The 19297-nt window shown below is 47.6% G+C and overlaps 9 protein-coding genes and 1 non-coding gene across 10 annotated transcripts; 4 read left to right on the forward strand and 6 right to left on the reverse strand.

The window, feature by feature from the left end:
- Positions 1-386: 386 nt before the first annotated feature.
- On the reverse strand, positions 387-1712 carry FVEG_05928 (hypothetical protein; the record flags this gene model as incomplete). The annotated part of the gene is made up of 1 exon (XM_018894158.1): positions 387-1712. The coding sequence occupies one exon, from the start codon at positions 1710-1712 to the stop codon at positions 387-389; it is 1326 nt and encodes a 441-aa protein (XP_018751165.1).
- Positions 1713-1747: 35 nt separating this feature from the next.
- On the reverse strand, positions 1748-2098 carry FVEG_15764 (hypothetical protein; the record flags this gene model as incomplete). Its single annotated transcript, XM_018904956.1, has 1 exon — positions 1748-2098. The coding sequence occupies one exon, from the start codon at positions 2096-2098 to the stop codon at positions 1748-1750; it is 351 nt and encodes a 116-aa protein (XP_018751166.1).
- Positions 2099-2612: 514 nt separating this feature from the next.
- On the reverse strand, positions 2613-4103 carry FVEG_05929 (hypothetical protein; the record flags this gene model as incomplete). The annotated part of the gene is made up of 1 exon (XM_018894159.1): positions 2613-4103. The coding sequence occupies one exon, from the start codon at positions 4101-4103 to the stop codon at positions 2613-2615; it is 1491 nt and encodes a 496-aa protein (XP_018751167.1).
- Positions 4104-4816: 713 nt separating this feature from the next.
- Positions 4817-6490, forward strand: FVEG_05930 (hypothetical protein; the record flags this gene model as incomplete). Its single annotated transcript, XM_018894160.1, has 1 exon — positions 4817-6490. One exon carries the CDS (start codon positions 4817-4819, stop codon positions 6488-6490), a length of 1674 nt encoding a protein of 557 aa, XP_018751168.1.
- A 441-nt stretch (positions 6491-6931) lies between these two features.
- FVEG_05931 (hypothetical protein) lies at positions 6932-8749 on the reverse strand (the record flags this gene model as incomplete). The annotated part of the gene is made up of 5 exons (XM_018894161.1): positions 6932-7059; positions 7112-7342; positions 7389-8240; positions 8289-8498; positions 8554-8749. The coding sequence occupies 5 exons, from the start codon at positions 8747-8749 to the stop codon at positions 6932-6934; spliced, it is 1617 nt and encodes a 538-aa protein (XP_018751169.1).
- A 1721-nt stretch (positions 8750-10470) lies between these two features.
- FVEG_15765 lies at positions 10471-10554 on the forward strand. The gene has a single exon. It is a non-coding gene; the product is annotated as a tRNA-Ala (tRNA).
- Positions 10555-11319: 765 nt separating this feature from the next.
- On the reverse strand, positions 11320-12851 carry FVEG_05932 (serine/threonine protein kinase; the record flags this gene model as incomplete). Its single annotated transcript, XM_018894162.1, has 2 exons — positions 11320-12201; positions 12246-12851. The coding sequence occupies 2 exons, from the start codon at positions 12849-12851 to the stop codon at positions 11320-11322; spliced, it is 1488 nt and encodes a 495-aa protein (XP_018751170.1).
- A 667-nt stretch (positions 12852-13518) lies between these two features.
- On the forward strand, positions 13519-15279 carry FVEG_05933 (hypothetical protein; the record flags this gene model as incomplete). The annotated part of the gene is made up of 4 exons (XM_018894163.1): positions 13519-14011; positions 14061-14842; positions 14894-15046; positions 15091-15279. 4 exons carry the CDS (start codon positions 13519-13521, stop codon positions 15277-15279), a joined length of 1617 nt encoding a protein of 538 aa, XP_018751171.1.
- Positions 15280-16037: 758 nt separating this feature from the next.
- On the forward strand, positions 16038-16360 carry FVEG_15766 (hypothetical protein; the record flags this gene model as incomplete). The annotated part of the gene is made up of 3 exons (XM_018904957.1): positions 16038-16136; positions 16192-16239; positions 16304-16360. 3 exons carry the CDS (start codon positions 16038-16040, stop codon positions 16358-16360), a joined length of 204 nt encoding a protein of 67 aa, XP_018751172.1.
- Positions 16361-17196: 836 nt separating this feature from the next.
- On the reverse strand, positions 17197-18045 carry FVEG_05934 (hypothetical protein; the record flags this gene model as incomplete). The annotated part of the gene is made up of 4 exons (XM_018894164.1): positions 17197-17373; positions 17429-17546; positions 17601-17854; positions 17917-18045. The coding sequence occupies 4 exons, from the start codon at positions 18043-18045 to the stop codon at positions 17197-17199; spliced, it is 678 nt and encodes a 225-aa protein (XP_018751173.1).
- Between the last annotated feature and the right edge of the window lie 1252 nt (positions 18046-19297).

Consider the following 19297-nt stretch of genomic DNA (forward strand, 5'->3'; position numbering starts at 1 on the left):
TTGGCATACAGAGTACGGAGTACGACGCCTCAATTACGTCGCATATGAAAGTGTCTTTCTCTCCTCTCTATTTGTTAACAGAATTGTTGAGCTGAGTTTTATTTTCTGTTATTTTATGGCTTTTTTCCTGCTGCCTAGATCTTGCGTAGACTCTTACTGACTTTGAAATGGACCGACAGTCATACTCATGATAGGTGACGTAGCCAACCACGTGTAAAACACGTCTACTCACCCTAGACTTGTATTGGCTAGAAATGCTGATAGGGAAAACTTGAGACATGTCACAGCCACTGCGGTATAAATCTGTTTATAGAACGCTTGCCTGATATATAAAAGCTTCTACCTAGTTTAAGAGATTTGAGAAAGGTGTATAGGAGATGAGAAGTCTAAAATGCACTTATTGCCAATGCAATCTCATCCCATGACTTGTGAGACCACACCTCAAAAGCCACTGGCTTCGGAAGATAAAAGCGAAGGTCACGTTTAGCCATTGGGTCATCCTCCTTACAATAAAGACGCAGGGACTTGCATGTATCCCATTGCGGAATTTCACCACCAAGCTTATTACTCGCGAGAAAAGCAGCCAGATTCCAGCCATAGGGTGTCCCCTCAGCCGTATCCCCAGGTTCATCATACCAGTCATCCCAAAAGTCCAGGGGTTCGTTGCCATATGCATACTCTCCGTTGTGTTCAAAACGCCATGCCTCGGTTGCATGGCCGGCTGTGCCACTTACTTGCCAGTACCAAACCTGACCTTTGGCATCTCGTCCCCAATCCCACCGGGGAGAGTTTTCGATTCTGAGGAGATATTCATCTTCTTCTCTGTCGTAGAAAGGCTGCATGTCGGAGTAGAAATCAGAGTCTTGGTCTTCGGCGGGGACTTTTGGTCTTTCTGGAAGTTCTCTTTCGGTCGCGAACTTCTTCAGTTTTCCTTGCCCATCTCTCCAGAGACCCATTTTTGAATCCCACGTATGTTGTCCTCGGACAGTCCAGGAGTCATCTTTGGGCTTTTCTCGTTTTTCCAAAGGATTGTCAACCTCTTCATCAGTAACAGGGTCGTAGAAGACTTCGTCCGAGTCAAACCATAAACCCGTCTCGAAATGGAAGATCCTTTGAGGTCCAAGACTATGGGCGATTCCATGCTCATCTCTTCGTTCAAATGTGGCAGAATCCAAAGCTTTGATATCCTTCAAATCATATCCCCTCTTTTGCCAGTGGTTGTCCCGCGTAGCATGGAAGGCTGAAAGCTCGCAGGTAGTTGTGTTGAAGGCCAGGGAGTGTGTAAATATCCACGTCTGTGGGCGTATATTAGATGGCAGTGGCCTTTTCAGATCGGGGTTTCCCGCTCGGTTGACGTAAGAAAGAACTGCCTGTTCATTCATACGCTCATACGTTGTTCTATCGGACAAAGAGTCGTCGCTGTCGTAGACATCGGCGCAGTCCTCGCCATAGTCATCGTTGTCAGTGTCGTCTCCTGACGCTATAACGAAAGAATCCAAGTGCAAAGAATTCAAGTTTACGAGTTCCGTAAGAATGGAACCAAATACGATCATAGAGGTGAAGCGCAACCTTTTCAGTGTCTTCGTGTGGCGGCGAATAAAATCGACAGTCCGGGAGACCCAGGCATCCCTGGCGCGTCCAATACCTTTCATTTCCACAAATTCCACACTAGTAAGCTTGGGAAGTGTGGTGGTGATACTAGGAATGGACATGAAGGGAGCCTTCTCGGTACATATTCTCAGGCTCCTCAAGTTTCTGGCATTCTCAAGGGAAACTGTAAACACGCGTCCTCAGCATAAAGCTCTGGGTTCCTCTGAATCTGAAGAGGATGAGACCTGAAGTCGATAGAGTCAAACGCAAGCTCTTCCCAGACGAGAACTCGAACTAGGCAGGCAAGAAGAGACCTTGAAAACTCGAAGAAGTGCTGGAAATCTTGAAGAAGAGGGGAAACTCGGATTTGATAGAAAAGAATGCGCGAGGCTTCAGTAGATAGTTGACGACAGGTGAGCCTAAGTGATTTGAGATCTCGCCTGGACAAGCCATCATCAAGCGAGAAGACCTCGGCGAGAAGCTCCTGGGGCAGGGTAATGAGACCCATGATGACCCGTAGACTGCTGATGTCGCGAGACGCTGGAGAGGGAAGTTCTGTCCTAGGGGATATACAGACTGAGGAGAATTTAGTGTTTTTACAAGGACGAGAAGGTTGATGAGTCGTGAACTTTGAAGGCCTTTAGGTTTTGCAGGGCCCAATAGGAGCATAAAGATGTCTGGGTTGATGAACTTACACAATCCATTAAAATGAAAAATGATAATGTTGTAAAGATACTGCCATGGCTACTGCTGACTTACCCTGGCGCAAGCTTTGAGTTGATCACTGAGTTATCATGTGGGATGGTTGGGCCAGTGGCTTTCAAAAACCCAAAGTTTAACGAGGATGATCAGCCACGGGTTACCAAAAGTGCTACAGAGTCGCAGAAAATTGACGTGATGTAGATTTGGCCACAAATAATGCCCCCTCCCTGATACCAGAGAGGCCTCAGGCTCAGTAGATAGCTGTCGCCGAAAGTTGTCTTTCACTTTGTCTTCAAGTCACACTCCATTACAGCTTCACTTTAAAACGCCATGATCGGCATGAGTGACTCAATGGCGGCGGCATCACCTGTGTCGGGGACATCGTAGTTGACCGATGCTGACGGTGAGTCTGCCTCGAGCCCAGCCCAAGACCTCTCCAAGTCCTCCTGGAACCGCTTGACTATCCAGAAGCCTGTGAGCTCCCTCCGACGTTGCATGTCGCGCCGCACAATATCTCTATCTTTGGCGTCAGATAGCAAGAACCCAAGGGCGTATGCAGGCCAAGTCCCCATGAAACACTCAGACCAGCGATGATCCTCGGCACGTCTGGACAGGATTTGAAGTGCTGTACAGGCTCTCCAATTTCTTGTGTGAGATACTTTGGGAAGTCCTGTGTTTGGACCAAAGGCAATGAGATGTTGCATGAGGATAGAAGCCACCATCGCGTATAGGCAGTTGGCGTCTCTGTTCAGCACATCATACGCATCGGTCTGTTCCACCGCCTGCAGGGCGAATTCCTCCCATGTTGCGACCTCGGTCTGAAGCTTCACCAGATCTTCCATGTTGGCGGATTCTCTTCCAAGGCAAAGCTGGCCGAGAAATGTGGCGAGTCGCATCACAGCCAAGGGCATACCAAGGACGGGGCTATTGATACTCAGCAGGGAAAAATCGAGGCTCGTAGGATTCTCCAAGAGCTTCTCTGAGAGAGCCCAAAACTCCGAGTTCAGCGACTGGAGGGACACGTAGCTATTTACGCTGGACCAAAGACCGTTATTTAATAAGAAGACCTGATACAACACACTCTCGAGTGCCAGACGGAGAAAAGTCGTAAGGTCGGTGCTTGTCGCGTTGAGTATACGGGAGCTGATGATCTTGATGGCAGCAGTGACATGCTGAGGTTGATCATCCCATGAGGAGGAGCCAGAGATGAAGTTGAATGCATACAGAAGCACAATGGTGATAAGAATGTCATCGTCCTTCTCTGGTGAGCCTTGACAGAGCGATTCTGCCAGCCGGGATAACGAGTCGGTGTAGTACTGATGAGAGACATGGCACATGCCTGGCGGTCCTCCTCTTATAGAAACGAAGGATGTAGCGCATGCCATGAGAGCAGAAGACAGAGTCTTGCGCGACACCATGATATTATGTATAGCTGTATACCATGTATTGTGGAAAACAGAGCTACAATTTGGCAGTAAAAGAAGTGGTGTTCCCCGGTGTCCGAATTCGCGAAAGAGTGTCCATTCGATGTCATCGCGCTCCCGTTCACGAGCCATCACACACTCGGCCAGCAGAAGCTGCGGCGTCGCTACAACAGAAAGCGATTTGTGATGGGCTTTGAGAATCTGGCATGATCTGAAGCGGCGGTCGATGAGGTCCTTGTCCTCAGGCCACTGACAATCGCGCGGGATTCGTGAGGCACGGCAAGCTCGGCAGATGGGAGTCCGCTCATCGCACTTGATGCGGTGTTGTCGGCATGGAAGACAGCCCGTCTTGGCGCGCAGCTTGGGCCGTTGGGAACCTGCTATCATGGTGGATTACGAGTCTGGAGCAATTGACTGAAGCAAGATGTGCTACGACACTGTTTTGGGATATCCTGAAGTCGTACAGGTGTTTGTAAGAGAGAAGGCCAATGGCTTGTTCTCCCCGTACAAGATGGAACTGGTTATCTCTATCACTTGACCACCTAGTCAAAGGATCGATAAGGCCCAGACTCAAGGGTCAAGTGCCTCAGCTCAAGATAAGCTATCATCCATGGTGCATACCCGTCCCAGCCGTCCCCAAGCAAGTTTGCGGGGAAGCACACTAGTGAAGCATGAAGCTTAGAATGATACGCTTCATTCGCTCACGCTAGTTTAGTTCATGCATTTCTCGCAAAAGCAAATGATTGGCTCAGTAGATAGATGTCAAGACGAATTTGGACTAGGTGGCCAGCTTCCAGGTTGAGTCCCAGGGGCCTCGGTCATGCTTCACTCAGCGATCGTTACATGCACTATGGCGCAAATACGCCTGATTGGATTATCCACTATCTGCATCTCAACTCTCCAATCGTTGGTATTTCCGAATGGCTTTTGTTCAAGTTGTAGAGAGTCCTCCGGGGTGCGGATGTGATCGCGTATGGCTATAAAGAGAGACCTGCTACTCACCAGTTCTCTATCCATATTGCACCCATTTTGACGCTCATTCTACCAAAACTCAAGACTGGTACATGCTTCAATCATCCGCCTGCTCAATCGCCCTAGCCATGCAAGTCAACAACCCTGTACCAGTGCCAAAGGGCACACCAGAGCACGAGGCCAAACGTGCTGCTGTTCTCAAAGCACTCGCCGACAAAGTGCCCGCCGAGTTCTGTCTAGGCCCTGAATTCTTTAAAGACACCCCTCTCGATGTCACCAAGATTCCTTCTACCTGTGGTATACTCACAGACGAAGAAGTAGCCATTACAGAAGACTATGATGCAACTGGCCTTGCTGAGGCTATCGCCAAACGCAAGTATACTTCTATGGCTGTTGCGAAAGCCTTTTGCAAGCGCGCGATTATCGCCCATCAGCTTACCTGCTGTCTTACTCAGTGGTTTTATGATGAAGCTATCCAGCAAGCTACGAAACTGGACGAGTATCTAACAGAGCATGGAACCACGATAGGCCCGCTCCATGGTGTACCCGTTAGCATCAAGGACCATATTCCATTGGCCGGCACGTTCGCATCGTTGGGTATTCTGGCTACGGCTGAGTACGACGAGCATGACTCTCCCCTTCCAGCTGTCCTTCGCAAGGCCGGCGCAGTCTTTTATTGTAAGACGAACCAACCCCAGGCCCTCATGCATGGCGAAAGTGACTCGCCTTGGGGCCGCGCCTTGAACCCGCACAACACCACTTTGACATCTGGAGGTTCCAGTGGTGGTGAAGGAGCCTTGATTGCTATGAAGGGCTCCGTCCTCGGCATTGGAACCGACATTGGAGGCAGCATTAGGATCCCTGCTGCGTTCAGTGGTATCTATGGATATAAGCCAACGAGCGGTATCCTGTCAACAAGGGACTTGGTACATGGGCCAATGATTGCTGAACTCACTGTCTTGGCTAACGCAGGTCCCATGTGTCGATCTGCACGCGACATGGACCTATTCATGCGTCTTCAGCTTGCTGTCAAGCCACATATCAGAGACCTGACTTTGGTCCCCACGAATTGGACCGGCTTGTCGACACAGCTGGGCCTGACCCTTGGGAGGCCACTCAAAGTTGGTATCATGACACACGACGGCTTTATCCAGCCTCAGCCACCCCTCAAGCGTGCCCTATCGTGGACTAGTACCCTTCTCTCAAACCCTCGACTATCAGGACTTATTGAGGTCAAGCCATTCCTACCATATGGTGTGAAACAGGCCTGGGACGAAATCAGACAAGCCTACTCCCCTGATGGCGGCATACCGAGTCGTGATGCGATCCTCGCAACAGGCGAGCCAATCTATCCTCTCACCGAATGGATCTGGAGAACCGCCGCGCCCAAGGGAATGCTGACTGCCGGTGAAATGGCTTACGTACGCAAAGCATGCCTCGACTTCCGACATGCTTTTGCTGAGGATTGGGAGCGTCAGGATGTCGATGTCATCCTTTGTCCCACTGGTGTTGGTCCGGCTACGACTCACGACACAAATTTCTATCTTATGTACACAGCTCTGTGGAACTACCTTGACTGCCCCGGTTTGGTTTTCCCTACGGGGCTCAAGGTTGAGGGAGGCGAGAAATACGAAGCGGATTATCAGCCGCTGGGACCCGAGTGCGCTCATGTGAAGGAGCTTTGGGAGAGTGGGAACTTTACAAGAGCTCCTATCAATCTTCAGCTTGTGGGGAGGAGATATCATGACAATCAGCTGTTTGGGGCTTTGAAGCTTTTCCAAGGCGCTCTTGGGCTGGAATGAGTGTCGAATAAAGGAACGGAATATATGCGCATGCCTTTTCAATTGCTCGTTATTTTACGTGCTGCAGAGGATGTAAGTAGTTAGTTTATAGCTGAGAATATCTTGAGAAAATCTTCCTGAGACCTAAGACCAAGACCTCAACCACCACTGGATATGCTATCACCCTTTTCAGAATATGATATTCTGCTGCTAGCTGTCGTGGCACTAGAGGCCCATCTGTTGTATGCTATTCTGTGCTGGAGCCTAAGTTGTCACGAGTCCCTCACCCCGACTCACTTTCAGACGTCACATTGATTTTAGAAGTGTACTCTTTGACGGTGAAAATCGCTGTTGCTGACCAAACATGCGGTCGCAATAATATGGTATTCATGAACGATCGTCCTGATAGCGCTAACAAGTATCGAGACCAAACAAGTCTCTCCCTTTCAACATAGTAACCGTTTAAACAACCTCGCGGGTCTGCACTTGAGTCTGCTGTTCGTCTGACTTTTCTCCCTTTGAGTCTCCAAAGTGGATCTGCTTCTCGACAGCAGCAACTGTCCTCTCCTTGAGTTCCTCGTCCTCGAAAACTATGATCTGTTAGAATTTCCCAACTAAAGCAACGGGAGCAAGACAACATACGGAATGCAAGTTCCTCGAGGGTTCGGCCACTGGTCTCGGGGTAGAGAAGGTAGATGATACAGAACTCGAAGAAGATCCAGCCACAGTAGATGGCCAGGTATCGCCACTTGATGGCATCGAGAGCGATCGAGTTGACGTTGGTGGAGAAGAAACCGGCGAGCTTTCCGAAGATCTGCTGAACACCGATACCACGGCTTCGCATCGCGTAGGGCCAGAGTTCAACCAGGTAGGCTGTAAACTGTTAGATTGGACTTGAAAACGGTGGCCGATGACTTACTGTATGTGAGAGCGTTGTTTCCAATGGCGTAGGTTGGCGAGTAAGCAAAGTACCAAAACAGAGCGGAAACACCAGGAGCACTGTTCTTCTCGCCCTCGGGGATAGCTTGAATTCTCTCGAGAGATACAGTCATGCCGATGAAAGCGCACAGCATGAGAGTAGCGGAAAGCATGTACATGTGTCGACGCTTGAAGCGGGTGACGATCAAAGCAATGATGGTAGCGTTGAGGAAACTCCAGCAAGCATAAGCGAGGTTGATTCGAGTCTTTGTGTAGTCGTCTTCGAAACCCATCATGCCGAAAAGAACACCAGAGTAGTAGCTCAGAAGAGTGTTGCCGGAAAGCTGGGTGAAGAGACCGATGAAGATGGTGACAACGAATCGACGGCGCATACCGGCGGTGCGGATAACCTCGAACCAGGACTGCTTGGAGGCTTCCATCTCGGCCTTGATGGTCTCTCGGATCTGGACGATTTCGGCCTGCACGAGCTGGGAGCTGGCATCGCCCTCGGCGTGGTACTTGATGAGGACCTGGGCGGCTTCCTCTTCGCGGTCTTTGGAGACGAGGAAACGAGGAGACTCGGGGAGGAGAAAGACGGTGGAGATCTGGATGAGCGAGGGGACGATCTGCAGAAGAGAGGGCAGACGCCATGACCAGTTGGTGGTGATGGGAGTAGTGCCCAGAGCGATAGCAGAGGCGAGAATCTGACCGATGTAGTAGGATGAGTTGAACAGAGATGTGAGGACAGCACGCTCCTTGGGATATCCCAGCTCACCGATGAGGGCGGCACCAGAGATAATACAGAAGAGAATTCCAGCTCCAAGAATCATGCGGGCAACGATGTACATGCCAACTGAGAACTCGTCAGTAAATCGAATATTGGATGGAACAGAAGTCATACCGTGCTGGGCGAATCCCTGGATGATAGCACCGCCAACCATGATGAGAGAACCAAGCATAATCGACCATCTTCGACCGAATCGCTGAGCGAACCAAGGCGCAAATGGGACCGCAAAGATAGAGCCGAGCTGGTAGGAAGAGTTGACAAAGCCGAGCAGACCAGGTTCGATGGCCCACTTGCCTTCGTCGTTCTTTCGTCCGTCGCCGAGATCTATAAACCCGTCAGCTTTGAACCGAGACTCCTTATATTTGTAGGTTATTCGTACAGTGGTGGAAGTTCTGAGAGTATTGGAGCGTATTGATGAGTTGCGAATCGAAACCAGAAGTCATCTCAACACCCATGCAGCAGAAGAACAACCAAACGTACATGATACGCAGATTGGGCTTCTTGTACCACGGCACCTTGTCCTCCTCGACGAGGCGAGTGACGACGGGGTCCGCGGCGCTACCAACATTGACCATGTTGGCGAATTGGCTCTTCTAAGCTTGTCGACTGAGTACTATTCAAGGGCCAATCTCCAGGGTAGTAGAGGAAACCAAGCTTGAGAGGATGGGAAACGAAAAAGAGAATTTCAATGGGGCATTGCAGATCATATTATACATGAACTTCTCCTCTTCCCCCGCGTGCGCGTGTAGATAAGATAGAGACAGACATTATGAACCTAGCGGTAGCTTAACCGAATTCTCCGTATATAGGCTAATTATGGAGTTTTGTCTGGGGAAACGTGGAGTCTCCGCAAAATACTTGGTTTCGACCGCTGTTGATGTTGCATCACGACGTGACATTCCCGTCAGCGGCCGACCACACAGACACAGACGATTCGCTCGCATGCAGCCAAACCCCGGCCTAGCTCAGGTTGACAGTCCCCCAGAGTTGAAACGGATTCTCGAGCCGAGGTGCTGCTCTCGGTCCAACTCTTGCGGTTAAACGGACCGGCTGATGGTGGTGCTAGCTTATGCTTAAAGCGCTGATCGTTTTCTATCTTTGTATTAGACATATGCCAGATCTAAAACCACATGACTGCTGCCGCAAATTTTGCGGGGTCAGACATACGAGCGAGCCTGAACGAGCAGCCTAGCATTTTTGGGGTAGAACCATGGCATGGGGTTTGAGTGGGGGGGCGGTTCAGCAATTTCCCGTCCATTTGAGTGAAGTGATGCCTGAGTTATGGAGACTAGGGTGTAGACTGACTGGCTGAGACTTGAATCATGTTATTCCTGACGAACTCTAAGACTGGGCTGATATAAACACGGTAAACAGCCTCGACAAGTGAATATAGCCAGCCATTTAGCGTCGTGTATATGCCAGCTCCGTTTCACCTCATCTCACCCACAATCATCTTCCCCAGACCTTATGGAATAATTCTCGAAGATGAAAATAAGCATAAGCTTCAAACGCAAGATGTTGGTTTCATTTCCGATCTAACATTTTGGAGAAGAGGGTTGCACCGGGATTGTCAATGTCTTTCCCCCCTGCCGTTCAGCTCATCAACCGTTCACCTGGAACCGGCTTTTCAGGCTAAACACCCGGAGAATGCGAGAAACCATTAGGTATTTAAAGCTTGGCAGCCGCTGCAAAAACGAGAAGCACAAGCCCCCCTGGGAGGGTTGACAGTGAGCCCTCCCAAATGCGTGGGGGAAACCGGTGTGCGCACGCGAGTATACAACAGTGTCGCTCTGCCATTTCCGGATGAATCCTTCCCAGCATCCTTTGATTTGAATATGCTTATGTTTTAGGTGTATTGAACAAAGACTGCGGGGCGAAAGGGTGACGGTGAACCGCCCGGGTGAGTCGTCCGAGCCAATGGATGGTGAGGTATTGTAATAGGGCTGTCATTGCGAGGTCATCACTGGGCTTGACAAAAATCCTTTCTTCCGTGTGTGATGCATCGATAATGGCAAAAGGAGATAAAAATGCACGCCAGTTGGGGGATAAAGTTGTCGGGTGATGAGCTTGGCAAATGTCGATGAGACAATTAGGAAGAGGCCGAGACTGGGGAACTATAATTGACTGGGTAATAGAGAGATCTGCAGTTGTTTATGCATTCGTTGGCTTGTAGGGTAACATTTAGAGATCATGCTCTGGTTAAGGCTGATGTTCTGGAGGGTATGATTAAGGTTGCTGAGTGGGGATTGAGGTGCCGAGTATATCTACGCTAAAAGTTTGCCGGCTAGTATACTTAGGGCGTGTGGTCTAGGGGTATGATGTTCGCTTCGCATCTCCATGCATCTGCGAAAGGTCGAGGGTTCAATTCCCTCCTCGTCCAACCTTTTGCTTTTTGCTCATTCCAGTTCACATCAACATCTGTCTCACCAGATAGGGGTTTTACGTTATTTTCACCTTGACGCATACTACCCTTTTCTTTGTCTGCGGGCTCAATAGGAGTATATGGGCTGGGACTTGTCTTGGAAGCTAATTTAAACATATGATGTCTCTAGATCTCAATGCCCCATCTTCCACAGCACTTGTCACAAACATTCTATAAACAAATTTTTAGCAGATTGCCCTTAAAACTGAATATTACAGTCAAAAGCCGCTATTGTCAGCCGGATGTTCTCAGGTCTGATAATATTTGGAATTCTATTGACATCATGCTTCAAGGTGGAGATAACGCCGCAGGATTCTTCCTGATAGATACTTTTAAATCCTCCTCCAGCCTAACGCTTAGCAGAGCTAATCTCTCACCTGATAGAAGGTCCATTGCCCTTGTTATGAGCTTACAAATCTATAGTCCAATCTCCCTTTACCCCAATATCTATAGACTGGTCAAAGAATCTTAGAATCCTGTTGGAATCAGCTCTACATATCCTATCTGGATGCAACATTTCCTTCTCAATAAACTTTACGAACTCTCCAAGGAAAGTCGGCCCGTTCTGATAGCGTATTTCATTTACGAGTTTTGCAATCCACTTTGGGTATTAGTTGACGAAGATGAAAACCAGATTTTGTAGTGCAAGTTACGCACCTTTGACACGCTGGGCTTGAGCCTTGGTATCTGCTTGAAGTGTTTGGAGCCGGCAGAGGAATTTGCCTAATCCAAGCTTGTTTTCTCCTTTCTTACAGCCCGGGTTTGCTTAACGTATCCAAACTTCGGATGGGCTCGGAGGAGCCGATGAAAAGTTTTCGCACTCTTCATCTCAATATGTCTCTGGAAAAAGTTATCCTCGACATCGTTTTCGCCATCCTGGACGTCGTTCCAGTCTCCTGAGAATAAGACATCTTGCTCTCTCGCTTGACGAAATTCCTCACACCCTTTATATTCAAGAAGCATCCACGTGAGCAACTCGGAGAATATACAACCCAGTGCCCAGATATCGACCTTTTTTGATATGATGTAACCGATATCGTGCTCAGGTGAGCGATATTGTTGCGAGCACATGTAGGCAGAACCGCGGCTCTTCCGCGTTTTCGAAGATGTACTATGAAACTCGGCGAGGCCAAAATCTGCAATTTTAAGAACACCAAGTGCGTGGTAGGCAGTCGTTTGGCAGTAATAAAGGATGTTGCCTGGTTTGATATCAAGGTGTATCCCGAAGTTCTTAACTTGGCCACTGGAGTCCCCGTCCTCAGACCCAATAGCGATATTGGCCTGGTGAATCTCCCCAAGAGCTTCTACCAAGCCACGGCATTGGGCTATGATCCACTGAACAAAGTCTCTTGGCGACTGCTTCTGGGCTCGGAAGAGATCCTTCGACGGCCGATCCATCATGTCATCCATGCTGCCCCCTTCAGCCCAGGGGAATAAGAGCATAAACGTATCCTTTCCTGATATCTCGAATGCAGACACAAGCTCAACCAAATTTGGCATGGGACGGACCTTACGAAAGGCCATCAACTCCTGCTTGAAGGCATTTCGAGTTTTTTCTTTTGCTGGCAGAATAGTCTTTAATGCGAAACTTTTGTGTTTTGTCTCCTGAATATCAGCTGTAGTGTAGGTTGGGTTGGTCATGAACTTACGAAAGAATGGTGGTCTTTGTGAATCTTGACCTTTTGAACATATCCATACCCTCCAGTAATGATGTTTTGCCCAGCAGATTCCCACGGCATAATGGTATCCGAATCAAACACTAGATCCCCATAGATCTGATTGAAGTCCCTCTCAAAAAAGGGGATGTTCACACACCACTGTTTGAGGCTAAAGTCGCGTATCGCCTTGATGTCTCGGAGGCTTCTGGTAAGCAAGACGGATCGCTGATCGCCTGGCCAGCGAGATCGCAATTCCGACTCTTCAATATTATCTGTGAGTGGCAAGTCTTCGTCGAAAAACGTCGCATTTTGGAAGGGCTTGATTAACTCGATGCGACCTATGAGTACTAAAGCGGCAAATATCTTTTTGGCGGGCTTTGTTCGATCACATATATATGATGTGACTTGCCTAGCCTCATCCCTGTCGAAGTATCTAGAAAGCTCAATAAAAACGGTCAATTCGGTACAAATTGACGCGAGGGAACCGGCTGGGAGAAACTGCTCTTGCTGACGGATTCCATTTGGCAGCAACGCATATTCGAGACGATCTTTCAGCGAAGAACCTATGATTTCATCAGCTCCTGAATCCTGTATCATTGCTGCCGCTAAGTTCAGGTCACTTGGTATATCCGCGTGTTTGTTCGGTAGAGGATCAAACTGTGATTTTATATCGAGACTTCTAGCCTTACAGCAGTGAGGGGTTGGTCATAAGAACCCCATGGATTGTTCTATCGCTTAGGAACCATACAGTGGCGCCTCTGTTAAGCCGTGGAACTCGAGAATGTCACGATCTACCTACCGCGGACCTGTAGGACACGGACAGCGTGCAACCTCGTTCAGAAGAAAAGGGCTGATCGGAAGGCTTCGGCCAACCAAGCTTATGAATTTTCTGGGTGATGCACTGCATAACCAAGCTGTTACATTTGGTCACCCAGCCATTTGTATCACCTAATCATAGGGACTTTGCTCACATAATCAAAGACCAATTGCTTCGTGAGACGAGGGCTGTGACACGAAGACTGAGAGCGACACTGATAGTAGGGAACAGCGAGGTTCGTGAATATGATACCGAAATTTCCGTATCACGCCAAAGATCCTGATGAGTTATGGTGTCACGTCTCTCAGTGAATCGAGCTGCCAGCATTCGGCTTCAGTGTAGCCTTATAACCCGCCCTCGGACAAACATGGGAGCCATCAACTTTGCCAGGAGCATTGCCACGCAGTCGGAAACCCCGAGCTGGTCCTGCAATACCCTTCTGCCAATATGTCATGGATCACGAGAAGATCGGAGCTTCATACGCATGACTGGGGCTTGCTCGAGCTTTCACCACGACCCAGCGAAGCATTCAAAATTTCGAAGCCATTCAAGGTTCCTCATTCGAATAACTTTTATTCTCTCACCTCTAACAATGGGCCCAATCGGCAAGCAAATAGGTGGCACCTCACGAATGAGGATGACATCCGCCAATGGTTAGATGTGAGCAATCCCTGCTCTATTAACCGATACTTGCTGAAACCCTTCGAGAGCATCGACCCCGTTGGACAACACAAGGAAGCTTCATGCATAGACTTGATCATGGCCTCAAAAACCGACTCACTTGATGAGCTCCCGTTCACTCAGACGGGATTCGAGACGATAATGAACAAGCTCAAGGTTCATGGGTCTATCGTGAGAGCTATCAACCGCAATACAAGCTGCGCTTTCGTTACTATCCCATTTACATGGAAGTTTACGAATGCGGCCATCCCTTCTATTAGTGAGCCGTTTTGCCAGAATTCATACATGTGATTCTCACTTTGCTCTAGTATACAATTGCCGAACCTCCGCTTCTTGGGATGGGGATATGGCCCTCTCTGTGACATTCTTTCCCGGAACCCTGACAACTAACGCCGTTTGGTATGGATGTGATCTGTCCAAGCGCAAGTTTCACGGAGATCTGATCACAGACTCTGAGCTGATTTGTGGTCAACTGGAAAACTTTGACGGAGACGTACTGCACCCCATGATTCTTCCAGTGGTATTCGCAGGATTCGAGAGGGAGAGGCACATCGGTACAGTGAGGAAGTGTCTGACGCAGTTTGTTCAGCGGATTCATGACCTAGCCTCCCCGGACCTACAAGCATTGGAAAAGGGCGAAATCTCTTCGAACAACAAGGAGAGTAAGTCCAGATATGGCTTGCCATTGGCCAAGCAAGGATGCTTAGCGTCGTACTTTCGACTGGTATCAAGACTCATTCACTCAACAGCTGCCAAGACTGTTCCCCCGCCAAAGATGCACTCACATCAGACAGAGGAAGAGCAAGAGCCTGCCGTGCTTTTGTGGCAAAACATTAGCTTTCTGAGAATTGGGCTCCAGAACTGGCAGACCCAACTCGGCAAGATGATTGATCAAATTCATCAACTCAACGATACTGATTATGGCGTTCAACTTGCCGACAAAGACCCCAAGAACCAGAGCAGATCTATTTGCCTCCGAGAGGTGGGTGATAGACTGGAGGCAAGGATTCAGGACCTCGTTGAGGAATATGACGAGTACATCAGACAATGTACACACATTGTGGATGGCCTGACTTTGGCAACACAGCTGGTATGTACTAGAATAGTATATAATCCATCCCCTCGAGTTAAACTGAGATAGGAACTGAACAACATTGGCCGCAAAGACGCAAGAACCAACCAGAAAATCTCTCGCGTGAGTCTGGAGGTTGCGCAAATGACTCGCCTTGACGGTGGTCTGATGAAGTCCATTGCAATGCTGGGCATGGTTTTCCTTCCTGCAACCTTTGTCTCTGTAAGTTCGCTTACACTTTGACCGTAAATCCCTAACAGCCGCAGACGTTCTTCTCCATGGGCTTTTTTCAGTGGACTGGTGAAGGCGGCGAGCGAAATGAGATATTGTCGCCCTATTTCTGGATCTATGTCGTTGTCGCTATTGGCTTGACCATCTTTACTATGTCCATCTTTTATATCTGCACCTTGAGAGCAACCTTGTCCATAGTCGGTGATGATCGAGATCTTGCTTGATATATTACAAGAAGGAGTTGAGAGCAGTGAGAATATCTTTGAGACAGTAATGACAGACTATATATTTTATACTCTACAATGCTAGTTTTTGTATGACGTTAAATATAAAGAATTTTGAATTTCTTTTAAAACTAAAAGTACCACAAGTTTTCTCTATCCTTGTCAAACACTAAACGTCTAATCTTTCTTCTATAATATTTTATTCAGCTGTTTAATTTATAGGAGGGAGAAAGGTATATTACCTTCATGATAACCACTACTTGTATCGTCTCAGAATCAATCCGCCACATGTCCAGTACTTGATATTACCTACTTCAAGGTACCTAGGTAGTCAGCATATCCAGAGCAGAAGGCATCAGTCACTATGCATTCACAGACTGTTCAAGAGAATGTTCAGATCGCGAATTAGAATTGAAACAGAATTGACAGAGGGATTTGACAAGTACTCACAGAGGGAATCGACATAGATTCAGGGGTATCTGACATGGACTCAGAGGGAATTGACAAGTATTCAGGGCTCAAAGTAGTGTTTAGACAACATTCACAGAGAGCACTCAAGAACTTTCAAAGGGCATATAAGCTTCCACTCAAGCAACAACTAAGAGCAACAAGCCAGCAATCTCCGATTACAATCCCACTTTCTGTGACAACTCGAAAGTTCCTTTGCAGCGTTCCTTGTTGAGCAAACTCCAAGTCTTTTCCAATCATCCCCTAGCACCCATTACGACATCACTTTGCAAACGAAGCTCCTTTTCAGCATGATCCAGCAATTTCTCTCTCTCGAATACGGCAACAAGAAGAGGCTTAAGAAAAAGCTTGACGATTATTTGGGAATTAACAACCATGAGGTAGTTGAGGTAAAGTTCAAAACTATGCAGTTTAATGGGTACTTCTGAGTCCTGACCGTTATAGCGGTCTGGCAACCAATGGCAGATCATGGTACCCAGAAAACTAGAGGAGGTTGGTGGTTCTGACTTCATCTATTGTCTTTGAATTTGATACTAATCACGCGACCGCCTTTCAGACCGAAGTCGAAGAAATCCAGGAACACATGAAACAGCACTACAAGTCTACGACCTAGCACCTCTCTGAAAAGGGGGCGGGCATGGCAGCGACTCGCTATCGGAAGTCATGGATCTCAGCACGCACAGGGCATTTCGTCACAGAACAGCCACGAGGAACTGCTCCAAATCAATGTCAAGTCAGTCCTCTTTCAGAGTATACACTAGCTTTGAGATAGCATAACGGTTCTACACAATACACAAAGAAATAAAGTGCAAATATTTAAGTATTCCAGTCGCAATTGACGACCAGATAATACAGGGACACTTGAAAGTCACTGAGCTTGAACATGATACGCTGAAGAACCAATTCGAATATGCATTGCTTCCAAATGGAAAAAACCAACAAGAGCGGTTTCTTCCAATCGGCTCCCTTCACTCCATTTGCACTCGAACAATGATCTGACTATTCCAACAAGATTAATCAGACTCAGATACCCAGGCTGAAGCCCAGTGTATCACAAGTACGTAAATATCGCGTTATTCAACTTAAGTTGCGTCTGATCTAACTGCCGTAAGTGGAGTTCAAACTTAGACACGAAATATATCGCAAGAAAGGACCAGCGTTCCTCACAGGGCTCCTAGAGTTCATCAAAGATGAGATGCTGCACCCAGAGAGGGAGGATAGAGCTGATTGTGAGAGGGTCCTGGACTATTTTGATAAGTACGTAGATGAAAAGGTATCCAGAAACTGGGGAATTAACATATAAAATTATCAAAAGTATTAAAATATCTGTTAACTTTAAGTTCACCAGTAACAATACTGATAAGAAAATCATAAGGGTGAAGTGTCAAAAGATATAGATGATATCATTAATAAAAGTAGATCTCTTATAATTATCAAAATACCACAGATTTAAGCATCATCAATCCCGTTGTTTCCATCCACATAAATCTGTCGGTAAGACACTCGACCTTTCATCTGGCTCCACCAAGTAAGTAGATTTGCGTGAGCGTCTAGAATGGTAGGCCAAACTCCATCTTGCAGGTAGTGCATATACGGGACATAGAAAAAGTCAACTAGGGTCACAGTCTATGTATGTATGTTAGTTGCTCTGTTGCAAGACTCGAATTGCAACAACACTGACCTCGCCAGCCATGAAAGGCTGTGTGCTGAGCTTTTGGTCAAGGAGTCTCAGAACTCGTTTAAGTTTCACTTTAAGATCCTTGACGACCAGTTCCTTGGGTTTTTGATTCATGAATTGCCTGCCAGGAGCTGTTAACTTCCATTCTTACCGTCGCCTCGGTAGGGCTACTCACGATTTGAAGTAGGCTTCAAAGGCCAGTGGATTTGCAATAGCATCGAAAGAGGTCAATTCGATGGATGCAGCTTCTTCGAACTTGGCCTTTGCAACTTCACCATCGGGTATGAGTTTATTGTCCAGCCCGCCATATCGATCTGCGAGATATCGAGCAATAGCGCGAGACTCGGTCATAACAAGAACTGGATCATGCGAGTGGTCCTGGAGGCAGGGGACAGCTCCAAAAGGGTTGATCTTAAGAAACTCCGGCTTCTAATACAGTGGCACAAATCATTAGCTCGCCTGTTTGTTGAGAGAACATCAGCATTACGAACCTGCTGCTCACGTTTGATAATATCCACCTCATGAATGTCAGTGATGTCAAGACCCAGCTCAAGAATTACCAATTGCAGTCTCTGAGGACAAGGGAACCGGCTATCGGTATAAAGTGTCAATTGAGACATGTTCGTAGCAATGAGCAACGTAGGAATGAGATGAGATGAGATGAATGAGACTTTTTGATGGGATTAGTAACTAGAATTTAGGAAGCCTATTAAGTATTTAAGTAGACGGCTCTTGAAGAACCCACTTCAACGTAAATCAGTCTGAAAACGGGTCTGTTGAAGGCATCATCGACGCGTAGACTTCAAATCTCCAACTCCGCATAGTTGAGGGGCCCTACCCGCAATTTCAGGCGCCATACACACGTACGCACCCAGTAGTCGTCAAAAGTACCGCACCAAGTGTCTCAAGCACACGTAAACCAATGAAAGTCGGAGAAAATTGGGATTTCAGTTATTGGGCGTTTGATGCAAGACTATAGCCGACCTTGGCTATTATCATCTCAAAACAAGACGATATCGGTGAATGACTCAATTGCCCCCCCTGTATTGGCAGCGGGGTATACGACACACTCAACGACAAGACCGAATTTGGCAGCTGTAACGGAAATGATTTCAGGTATGGATAAATTCCAGCCGATGTTCCACATCGAAAATACGGCTATGGCTGCACTGTGACGTGCCTGGTGACATTAAAGAGTTCCAAACCAAGGTTGGTGGCTTGGGTCCAAACGGTGATACAATCTCTCTTATACTGGCCTTTAGTGTCCATAAAGGCCTTCTTTAAGTGTTGGATTTTGGTAAAACTGGTATCCAGAAAACGGTTAAGAATAAACTGGCGCGTTACGGCCTTCCAGTTGCGAAAGATCAAGCCACGACACTAACCAACCGATGTTTCTTTAGGCCCAAATTACTGAAATTCGAAATTATATGAGAAGACGCTATAAGCCTACAAGCCAAATATAAAACGCTGCTTCTATTTATGTGTGGCTATGGTAAGCTAGCCGACTGTGGTCTTATGGAGTTCCACAGTCTAGCATCTCTTTCCAGGAAGAGTATGACGGGATGCTCTGCAGGTTCCCACACGTATCGCCCACCCGAGTATGACTTCTCATACTAAGGTACATCGAAAAAGGTTGATGTATGGGCCATGGGTTGTGTCTTTTCAGAATTTGTCACCTGGGCTATTCTCCCGCATGGATCGGTTAATGAATACCGACAAACACGAACACAAGACCCGTCTGTGACAATGGCCGACGGAGAATATAAGAGGAATTACGAATGAAACTTCTTCCAACACCACCGTGAGTATGAATATACTAGCGGAGAGACGACATCGATCTCCGAACTAGACACAGAAACAGACCGGTTATCC

The sequence above is a fragment of the Fusarium verticillioides genome, chromosome 2 (genome assembly GCF_000149555.1).
Source record: "Fusarium verticillioides 7600 chromosome 2, whole genome shotgun sequence".
Lineage (NCBI taxonomy): Eukaryota > Fungi > Ascomycota > Sordariomycetes > Hypocreales > Nectriaceae > Fusarium > Fusarium verticillioides.